This window comes from Sesamum indicum, linkage group LG14, assembly GCF_000512975.1.
Source record: "Sesamum indicum cultivar Zhongzhi No. 13 linkage group LG14, S_indicum_v1.0, whole genome shotgun sequence".
Lineage (NCBI taxonomy): Eukaryota > Viridiplantae > Streptophyta > Magnoliopsida > Lamiales > Pedaliaceae > Sesamum > Sesamum indicum.
This window is the reverse complement of record NC_026158.1, coordinates 1,110,705-1,122,891: the sequence shown is the minus strand read 5'-3', so window position 1 is coordinate 1,122,891 and position 12,187 is coordinate 1,110,705. Positions and strand designations below refer to the sequence as shown.

Genomic DNA, 12,187 nt, shown 5'->3' with positions numbered 1-12,187 from the left:
ACTTGGAGAATTCGGCCGTTAGCCCATTCATTTTGGGAAGCGATAAGTCATATGTTGGGCCAACTAGGGGTTATAAGCTCGTATATCTTATTAGATACTTAATTTTATTTTAAAAATAAGATTTTAAATTATTTTAATAAATAAGATGTTAGAGTATTTGATATACTAAACTCTTTATATAATAATAATAAAAAAAATTATTATATTATTAGAATTTAAATTTATGTAAATTAGAAAATTTTGCTTTAGGGGAGAAACGTCAATTATATGAATGGCAAAGTGAAATACTAAAAAAATCTTATAAGATGTTTTAAGAAACGTAAGGTGAAATTCACTTTTTTTTGGTGAAGAGCTTATAATTGACGTTTTTTCCTTTCAAAAATTAAAATATATATTTAATGATTTTGAATTTTATCAGTTTGTTGACCTTTTTTGAGCATTATTACAATAACAAAAGACTTACTATGCCAACCATTCAAAACACTTTAAAATAAAAATATAAAACATCTTATAATTTAGATCGACTCGTCAATCACCATTGGGTCTAGAAAATGGGTCATGGGCTTTAATTGAAACGCAATACTCCATGGCAGTTAAAAAAAATACTTAAATTTAATTTTCAAGAATTAAAATATTCATAATAAATTCGTGAATAATTACTTTTTATTAATAATATTTAGAGAGGTATAATTGGAAGAGATGGATGTAATTTGAACTGAGGGGTGATGGTGGGTGTAGGATTTTGGACAGGGTACATCCCTTGTCATAAAAACTGTGATGGGTCAGTTGCAAACCCAATCCCAAACCCTACCAATTGCTATCCTAATCATTGTCACATCTCCTACCCCGAATTTTTTTTTTCTTTAATTTCTCTATTTAATTTGGGAGGTGATATATTACACTTGTGTAAATATCAACTGATTTGGGAATGTTTCTGGTAATGTATTGAAAAATTTCAAAAGTATAATGTTGAATGATATGACTTTTTTTTGTCTTTAAAAACCCTGATATATAAAACTACGATGACTATTAGATTATTCTAACATCAACGACATACATAAAATCGTACAATTAGGTTTTTTCTATAAATACCCTCCCTCTTGTTATCAGGTCTAGTTTCTATCGCGCATTTATTCTGTATTCTTTTCAGTATCCATTTCTGATAACTAACTTTAGCATCGGGGGTCATTGTTAGGATCATTCCCAGCATGGTTCTAAACCGTGTTTGCGTTTTGCGGGCATATAATTGGATTATGAAGAATACCCATTATTTTTAGAATAGCAACCACATCTTAAACCACTAAAAGTACCGTGTTTTGTTTTTTCTAAAAAAAAAAAAAACACTTACAAATATAGATTTTCATATATTTGAGACTGATTAAATTGTATTATAGGCCAATTCACTTAAAAAATAATGAGATTTTCGTAATTATAAATGTTAGGAGGTCCGCCCAATTATGAATTATCAAATTCACGTATTGTATGGACATTTTTTACTTTAAACAAAATCCCACAACATATATTAATAATACAATCAAAATGGATTTTGACATGGTGTGGATGATTGAACGTGAAGAGCAAATTTGTCCGGACAAGAAAATGTTGTTCTTGCAGAGTGGATGATGTTTTGATGGTGCTAAAGAGTACAACCTTTATTCGAGGGAGGATGTGTTGGGTTTTTTGGGAGGAAACGTGACAGACAAGTAGCAGGACGGAAACTTTGTGGTTTCCTACCTGTGCTACATATCGGAAATTCATGTCTTTCTAGATCATTACAGTCTTTTCCTATGTCCTATGTCTTTATGGCCTAATAACCTTGAATTTGAACATGACTTGTTTTTTAACCCCTCTCAACTATTTTCTCGTATGAACTACCTTTGTTCAAAACTTTATTATTTCGCTATGTTTTAAGTTGATTTTTTTTGTCAAGAAAAAAAAAATATTTAGACGAGTTCTTGAATTCTTTTAAAGTTGTCTCAAACTCTCATGTTTGGTGTAACATGATGGCCTAGTGATCAAGCATTCAATTTTTCATTTAAATGCTTCGAACTTTACTATTGACACTTTAACGTTGAGCTCGTCATTTTATATGGGTGTATTATGAAATGACGGTAATCAATCGATAATACTTGGTTCAACAAGTATTGGGCTTGACTTATTTATATATATGGTGGGCTACGATGACCAAGTCAAGCAATGTCTCAAATTTCGATAAAAGAAACAATACGTAATAATTAAATTCCTTTAATCGAAAACTATGCATACTTAATAAACAACACCGTAACATGTCAGTCCAAAAATGGACCAACATACTTAGTGCCTAAGAGATACAACCACAAGAATCCAAATACAGACATGTACAAGAACGTTTGTATGCCTCATTAACCGCAGGCATTTGGCAGTGGCACCAAAGACTTCAGCGTGGCGCCAAATTAGACTAGGTTCCTGGAAAAGGGCGACACTGCCCCAACAACTGCAGTATTTCCTCTCAGGCAGTGTCGTGGAAAATGGCATAGCCTCCGGTTTCAGCAATAATTGCTAAGCCTGAGAATCCGAATTTAGTGTTAATGCGCTTTCGGCAAAGAATATATTTCCTCATCGGTACGTAGTTTGAGTGGATTTGGATTGTGTTGACAGGGAAATGGAGACAAAGCATGCTGGTCATGCAAGTGGGCCGCCTATGTAGCCCCTTTGATGGATGCGGTTAAGGGCAGTAGAATTTGAAACGGGTCGTAAACAGCTAAAGAATTATGGTTTAATTGGCGAAGTTATGGGTTGATAATCAAAAGAGTTATGGATTTCGTTTTCGTCAATGTGTGTTTTTGTATACTTGAAAAATTCGAGTGCTCGAAAGAAAGATACAGTATTATATAAAACAGAAAACGCTACTGTAATCAATAGGGAATGAGGAGGCGATGCGGGCAGTGGGCTCATCAACAACAGGAGAAACGCGACAAAAGATTCACATAGGGGCGCACCGAGGGGTGTGGTGGTGGTGGACAGTCATTGATGATGTAATTGAAGTGGAATTCCTACAGCGATGTTTGTGCTTTGAGTGAAAAGGCACTGCTGCATAGGATTCCCTAACACAAAACCCCCTTCAAACTCCATGCTCCACTCATATTGTTGTTCTCGCATTACTAAAGTTGCCTTTTGGAGAGAACGCTTACTGCCTTCTGCCCCTCAAATGTGCTTAAATAGTTGGCCAATCATAAGGCGCGCTTCTTGGGACTTGGCCTAGTACTAAAGTGTCTCAATCACTCATGATGTTTTAGCTACACATTTAACGGTTAAGATCGAGATTTTATTAAATGTTTTTTTTTTAAATTTTGTATGAGTTTGTTTATTTATTATTTTTAATTGCATAATGTATTGAGTGGATTGATGTACTTTTTAATTTATTAAGATATTATATAATCATGTAATTACCTTTTTTTAAAAAAAAAGACATTAGTGTTTGACAATCGTGATATTTGGTAATATATTATTTTTAAAAGGGAGAGTTATCAAATAATAAAAATTGACGGAATTAAAAACACATTTTTATTTACTGCACCACTTGTTAGCTGATACGGCTTACATATATAAATAACTAAAAAAAAAAAATCATCAAGATACCTCTATCCTATACATGTTTTTCACATCGTTTTCAAATTATCCTCCACCTTCCACACCAAAGCATATATTTTCATATTTGCCCATTTACCTAATTCTTGTTTCTTTTTTAATATATAAACTATTGACGAGTTATTTAGAGTAATTTATAATGAACTCCCATGAGATTTATCATAATTATAATTATCTCATCGTTGTTTGAAAAATTACAAATACATCCATGTAATTAACAATCCTCTAACAAATATTCTTTCGTGACAACACATTGTAGGGGGTATTTGTTAGACGGTCGTTAATTTCAATGAAATATTGATAATTTTTTAAATAACGAAAAAATATTCGTAATCATGATAAATTTAAAAAAAAAAAAAAAGAAAGAAAGAAAACTCTATTGTAATTTGCCCATTTATTTATTTAAAAAGAAAAGAAAAGAGTAAAGTATGGATAAAGTTGGTGAAGTCTAACCATCAAAGGACCATTTCCTTTGAAATAATCAAAGTGTGTGTATGTGTGTATTGGGGTGGGGTTGACCTGTGAGTTTGAGGTTGCGTTATTGACTTAACTTTTAATTTATTGAATTAAAAAATGGTTGACTTATTGAATTGGTTTTTGTCGGATGCTTCAAGTCTTGTGCGTTCACACCTACTCCTGTTGTGTCTGAACACGCAGTGGGGTTGACTTCGATGATATAGCTGACCTGAGGGACACTGACGGGAGAAGTAAGGAAATTGCATCATCGCCGGTTGTCCTAATTACTCAGTCCAACTCCAAATTGGATTGGGACCATTTCTAGAAGCCGGTAGTTTCCGGTGATCCATACAATTGGTTGCGAGGGATTTGATATATTCAGTTGTGTGAACCACTCAAAATGGGTTTCGACTGTTAAAATCTGGTATATTAACAAATATTTCATTGTTATTTAGTAAATTATAAATACTCCCCTTATTTTAACAGCTGTTTAATATTCATTCCATCAGTTTTTTAAAGGCTACCATCCGATTTATAGTGAACTGACAAAATGCCCTTTTCTATTGTGAATTGTAATTTTATATATTTTTAAAAATATTTTTATGGATTAATATTTATATCATATGAATTATTTACTTTCACTTTTCAGATTTTTTTTTGCATTTTTCAAATATTTTTAAAAATATATGACTTTTTTTAAATAATAAAAATCTAGAAAAAAAGAAAGGGTATTGCAGAAAATTATTGTTCAAACACGATTAGGGGAATGGATTTCAATTTACATTAATTATTATGTAATTAGTTGGCATAAAAAAATAAATAAATGATGAAATCTGATGTATAGATTATTTAGGACAATTTCGAGTATGGCATTTGCACCTTTTGGCAGAACTCAGGCAATATTAATCCCAACATGAAACCTTATAGATACGTCACATTCACAAAGTCCTGTAATACTAAAATAATGGTTGACCAGAGATTTTTCTTTTTTTTTTTTAAAGTTTTGTGTATTATTAGACGTTGAGAAATTAAGGTCAAATCCACTGCACTTTATTTTTTTTATATAAAAAAAACATATTCAAATGTTAATCTTTTCTGTGTTGTAAACTTTCAAATTCGGCAGCCCCTTTTAGCCATCTTACATCTATTTTAAGGAAATTCCGATTAAAATCAGAATTACATTTGTAATATTTTTGTTATGACGTACAATTCGAAAAGAGTGGCAATTTATATGGCAATTGTAGTATGCAATATTTCTGAACTCGAATTGGAGATCAAACCGGTTAAGTTATTAGGTCATTGATTTGATCGAATTAGAAAAAAAAAAACGATTGATTTTGATCCTATTATATATATATATATACATACACGCATAATATATCAATTGATAAACCTAGAATAAATATAAAAATTCAACACAACTAGTGCATAATCTCAACATAAATATTGATTGAATGGACAAATAATTAAATAAAAGTAGTTATTTATAAAATTCTTATACCTTTTGCCTTTTTGCCTTTTGGAGTTAGAGATTTGAAATGGAGAACTTGAATTGAGTTGAGGGCTGAGGCAAATCCAAATTGTATAGTCAAGAAAACCATATTCTTTCCCCCTTCACTTTAGAATTTCTGTTTTTTTTTTTTAATGTCAAACCCATATTTGATAGATTACAAACGAATCGATTTTGGATCGCACGAATTCTTACGCCAATAATTCTATGCCTATAAATCGGCCTGAACACATGGCCAGTTCTGTAAAAATTGATAGTACTTGATTTGAGTTCGACCAAATTTGATTTGGAAATTTGGAAGAGTAGGGAGCCAAAGAAGCCAGTTCTTGAGCACTGAACAATACTTCCAAGTAAAAAAAAGAAGAGGATCAAAGGTTGTAGGAAAAGTGGATCTTGACGAAGAAATGTTTCCATTAACATATTTATCACAGTTCATGTGTTTGAATACAGAAAAATCCTCAACACTCTCAGTATCTCCATTAACACACTCCAACAAAGAATTCTCTGCTAAAATTAAGGTTTGAATCTCTTCTTCGTCAACACTGGAAATTGCAGTAAACTCGTCGTCCATCAGTTCTTCAAGATCTTGATTCGTATCCTCGTCACTCTGCTCCCCAGCTTCTGAACATTCTTCAATTTCATTGCCCCTCACCGTCAACCAGTCTTCCTCCTCCGTCCAACCCGTCGAATTCACGTTCGACGGAGAAGGATCTCCGATCAAAGCCCTGATCCTACCCGCCGGAGAATCCGAGGGGGAAGCAATATCGGTCGGATTTCGCGAAGAGCGCGTCAGAATCTCCAAAGCATCCCAGAAACCTTGGTCCATTACGCTAGTCGGAGATTTCCTGGTGAACTCTACACAAATCTCCTCCGCAGAACTGAAAAATGGGTGCTGCAGAAGTTCAGTCGCCGTCCACCGTTCTTTTGGGTCTCGCTTCAAACACTTGGCGAGCAAATCCTTGGCATTATCGGAAAACCAGCTGGGGAACTCCGGGACATCGCCGGAAAACGCGATTCTGTAGAGGGCTGATGCAGGGTCCTTCATCTCCTGCCAGGGATTAGATCCCGTCGCCATTTCAATAATCGTACAACCCAGCGCCCATATATCAGCGGGAAAACTCTGCTCCTCGCCACGAGCCACCTCCGGCGCCATGTACGCCGGCGTCCCTGAAAACACCGGTTTACCAGAACCATCCGATTCTCCCCATTTTGCGCACCCAAAATCCGCTATCTTCAACCCATCACTACCAATCAGAACATTCTGACCTTTGATATCACAGTGCACCAATCCCATCAAGTGAAGATAACTCAACCCCAGCAGCATTTCACGCGCATAGAACCGAATCACGCTTTCACCCAAGGAACCACCCTGTTTCCCGATTTGATCAGAAAGCGTCCCGCCGGGAACATACTCCAAAAACAGATTGTAAACGTGTTTGTTCTCCTCCCACGTTATCTCAGACCCGAAACACTTGACTACATAAGGAGAGCAAAGCTGAGAAACCAAGCGTTCCTCTCTCTGCAACAAGGTAGAAGAAGAAAGATCAGTAGACTTAACGGCGAATACGTCGCCGGAGGCGGTGGTGGCTATGAACACCACGGCGGAGGAGCCCCGGCCTATCATGGGACCCCGTGTCCACTCCATCGAAGAGAGAAGAAAGATGAAGATTCAAGGTTTAAGTTTCTTGGTTTTGAACTCTAACGGAAATGGGTGATTTGGAGTTGGAAGCGTATTTATAAGCAGAAAGGTGAATTAAAAAAAGAGACAGAGTTAGCTGTATTAACAGTTATTCCTTTGTATTTATTGGATGTGTTTCTTTCTTGTCTTTGTGCGAAGAATCTTTCTTCAGAATTCCTCTTCCATACGAGTCGCAGCCGTCTACTTTACATTTGGTCCGAAATTCTAATACAATTCAAGTTTCATCGAATTTCAAATAATTTTATAGTAACTGTAATATATTTAAAAATTGTGTCACGTAAATTTTTTGTGATTTGAAAAATTATATTTAGCATCCTTGATATTTACGTTTGTCTAACAAATACGTCTTTATGTTGGTTAAAATTTATCAAATTTGCTGATATTAACAAAAAATCAAAAAAACTTCTATATTTTTCTTCAATTGACGTATTACCGATTCGTTGCAGGTTAAATAATTTATTTTATGATCAAATTACCATCATATGTTTTCACGCGTTAATGCATGTAAAAATGAATATTTCTTTCACCGTGATAATGGTAATTTAGTTAGAAAATAATATTTGACGTACAATTGACGGTAAATATTTTCGTTCAAATTCTTTGATTAATATCAATAGATTCAGTTAATTTTAACTGATAGAGGAACTTACTTATTAGACAGAAGCAAACCTCAGGGATGCGAGGTGTAATTTTTCAAATCATAGAAGGTCTACATGTAGTTACACCAAACATCAGGGGAGTGTAATTATCCCATATACTTATTGTGTGATTGGTGTATATTTTAAAAAAAGAATTGCCAATCGCTTAGCAAGTATATTACGCTTGCTTTGTGATTAATTTGGTTCGCCGAACCTAATTCGAATAATATCTTCTTCTTCTTTTTTTTTTTTTTGCGTATCAACAAGTTATGTTTTCTTTAAATAATTTAACTTTAATTTCAGTACAAATATCTTTCTTCTTTTTTCTTAATGAACTGTTACATTTAAATAACATTTCAGTTCCTTCATTGCCCTAAAGAATGAAGTTGGTTTAAAATTTTAATTACAATTTGCATTTGTATAAATCAATTATGAAATGACTATTCTAAATGCCATAATATTTTTTAAAATAAGAGCGACGAACTATTATTAATTGAAACAAATTGATTACAGTCAATCGTATCCAATATCAAAATCTAGTAAATATCATTACAAAAATACAATCATATTCTGATAATAATATCAACACTTACTATTCAATAGAAACACAAATCTACTATTCAATAGACTCAACATTCTATACGACCTTTAAGGTCGGGCCTCAACTTCATCAATGAAATTGAGTACGAAATAATTTAAAATCCGTAATTTATATACCCCACTGAAATTCAAATAATCCATCGAAACTAATTATAACTACCCATTATCATGACTCTTATAATGACAATGAAAATTATAAAAAGCAAAACAAAACATTTTTTAATATAAAATGATCTATTTGTGCTAATTAAATTAATAACAAAATTAATATAAAAAATAAAGTTATTTCTCACTGACAAATAGCAATTTGTGTGATCCGCGTCATTTTCTAACCTCTAATATGCCATCGTATTTATTATCTACTTTTACTTATATTTATTAGGGATAATTACACTCCTCTTTTCTGAGGGTTAAAAAACTAAATTTAGAACTGTTGATGTTTGCTTCCATTTAAAAAATAAGTTCATTTATTAGTCAAAATACACTGAATTTGCTAACATGCACAGATTGAGTAAGAATTGATATTTATCAGTAATTGACTGATGACTAATTCATTACAAGTCAAACAATTTTTTCAAACTAAATTACCTTTATAATAGTGAAGATATATTTATTAACGCGTGAAAACATATGAGAATATTTGGTTACAAAAAGATTTATTTGACCCGCAATAAGTCAGTAATAAGTCAATCGGAGGATAATTATTTGTTAGAGATAAATAAACTTCAGAGTGTTGGATATAATTTTCCAAACTATAAGAGATTTACGTGTAACTATACCAAACATCAGGGGAGGATTATTTGCTCCTATTCATTACTTGGTCTGTTTTAATTATATACTAGTTTTTTATTTTAAAATATGTATATATTTATCAAATTATATAGGCACAAATATTATATTTACGGTGGCTCATATACTAAAAAAGAAAAAAAAAAAAAAGGGAAAATATATATACTGTTGTAGTTCTTTGTATTTGACCATTCCTTTCCGTTTTCCAGTGTTGTTAATTAAGAGAGAAATAGTTGGGCTGTGAGGGAACCACGTGGCGGGAGGAGAGAGGGGGTGGGAGCTTCGGCCGACTCTGGGCGGCGCGTTGCTCTTTGTATGAATGAATGAATAAAGCCGATCCACATCAGGACACGTGAGCACGTGCCACTGACTGCCGCTATCATCGCTAATCACGCTATCACCAACCTCATTCAAATTCCAATCCGCCCCGCCTAGCCTACCGCATCATATGAGTTGCGCTTTTAACTCACATTTGCGGCGCGCGTTTGGCTGAGGTTCGATTATCAGTGGCTGAAGGTCAACCATAGATCATTGGATTATTAAAAAAATGTGCAACAAAAATTATTTGAATTATTTTCATCATATTAAATTAAAGAATAATTATACTGTTCTTTTAATGAAATTTAATATAATTATACATAAATTTTATATAATTTAAAAAATTATATCTAGTATTTCTAATGCTTATTTTCGTCTAATAAACAGATCAAAATGTTAGTGAAAATTTACATAATTTGCTGATATTAGTAAAATAATAAAAAAAATAACAAAATCATATTTACACTCGATTGACTTAATTATTCCTTGAATTAATTACATTATATATATATTTCACCATCATGCTCACCATATTTCTTAAGAAAGCATTTGGCTAAACATGTTTTGAAATACCTTGCGGATTTATACATCTTATTATGTAATTAAATCTATATATGTTAAATTTTATATTAAAAGTAAGCACGCGAAGTATTTAGATAAAATAATATTATGTGGCATATAAAATATCAAAAATGATAATTTTATAAATAATACGCTCAAAATTAAAAGTGCTTGTTAATATCATTGTTTTTGAACTGTCTATATTAAGTCGTTTTAAACCAAAAGTTATAAGCATCTTCGTACCAACTTTTACAACTTACCAGTAAGATAGTAAACATTAATTTGCTTTCTAAACATCCGAACTCCAAATTTAACTACTGCTTAATTAATTTTGCGATATTTTCTACAGCTTATTTCCACCACAAAAATAGAAGCGATTGTGAACAACCTTTTAAGTCGATTACATCAGAACATGTAGGAGAAAGTGCAAGCAACCCCTTGTGATATTGCAAATGAGCAAATTACCCCCTTATGAAAAAACAAATAGCGATTTACCTTCCTATATTTTTTAAAATACAACAATTTACCCCCCTATGATTTTTAAAATGAAGCAATTTACCTCCCTGTAAATTGCTATATATTTTTCATAAGGGAGTACTGTGCTCATTTTCAATATCACAGAGAGATAAATTGCTATATTTTTTTCATAAAAGAGTAATGTGTTCATTTTCAATATCACAGGAAGATAAATTGCTATTCACCCAAACGGGTAGTCATTAACTGGAAGGAAATGGGAAATTGTAGAGGTGTGGTGGAGGCTCTTCACATGCTCACAGTGTGAACAAAGAAGTAAAGTGTGGATTCACATGTATTTTGACGAGGGAAGGAAACACAGCGGATGAGTTTGGCTTAGCTGGAAGGTAAACAAGAGGCAAAGGGGCGGGACGGATGCATTGAATTGTCTCTCATGGTTTGCCGGCTAAACAATGTTCGCCTGCTCAATGAGCTGGAACTGCCCACCACCGCCACAATGCACTTGACGCTATTAGCAATTCTCATCACATACATGTCACCAACTACAAAACTTTCAGCTTTATTTACGCCCCTAATTTATGGTTTATTTATATAAATTAAGAATAATTGCTCATAATTTATAATTTATTTACATAAATTAGCGATAATTACACTGTTCTTTTTTAAAATTTTATGTAATTACACATAGACTCCCTGTAGTTTTAAAAATTACATCTAACACCACTAAGATTTGCTTTCGTCTAACAAATAAATCCATTCATTACTTAAAACTCATCAAATTTACTGATATTAATGAATATTTACCATCAATTGACTCATCAAACGTTGATGCAATAAGTCAGTAACAAGCCAATCAAGGATATATATTACTTTTTCATTCAATTTTTTTATTAATATCAACAAATTCAGTTAATTTTGACTAACAGATGGACTTATTTCTTAAACAGAAGCAAATATCGGAGGTACTAGATGTAATTTCTCAAACCACAAAAAATTTATATAAAATTACACCAAATTTCAAGAGAATAAAGTTTAATTATCCCTTATATTATTGTAATTTTTTTCAAGATACTCACATTAATGTATCACTTTCATAGCAACGAATAAAGAAAATATATTTTTAAAAAGTTGCTGTAGCACTAACACCTATCTAGTGAGTAGCATGTCACAAGCCTAATATCTCAACTGTTTACACCTACTCATAGCCCCAAAGGTTGGACTAGTATATATTTTTTTAAGGAAAAATTATAACCTATCGTACATAAGATTTGATATAATTAGAAATATTTTTTTATTATTTAAAAAATTATAAATACTCTTATAATATTTGATGAAATTATATAATTTTTAAAAAGAGGTATGAAATTATCAATTTTGTATTTACTGTTTGTTTTTAAAAAAAATAAAAAAATTGTAAAAAGATCGAAGATGGTTGGTATGAAAACATTTTAAAAATTATAAAAAAAATTCCACCTAGCCCGTAAAAAATTTACATTTTTTTTAATAATGAATAAA

General features: G+C 32.3%; 1 protein-coding gene across 1 annotated transcript; it reads right to left on the bottom strand.

The window, feature by feature from the left end:
- LOC105176762 (mitogen-activated protein kinase kinase kinase NPK1-like) lies at window positions 5,715-7,356 on the bottom strand. Its single transcript, XM_011099665.2, has one exon. The coding sequence runs from the start codon at window positions 7,236-7,238 to the stop codon at window positions 5,805-5,807; it is 1,434 nt and encodes a 477-aa protein (XP_011097967.1). The 5' UTR covers window positions 7,239-7,356; the 3' UTR covers window positions 5,715-5,804.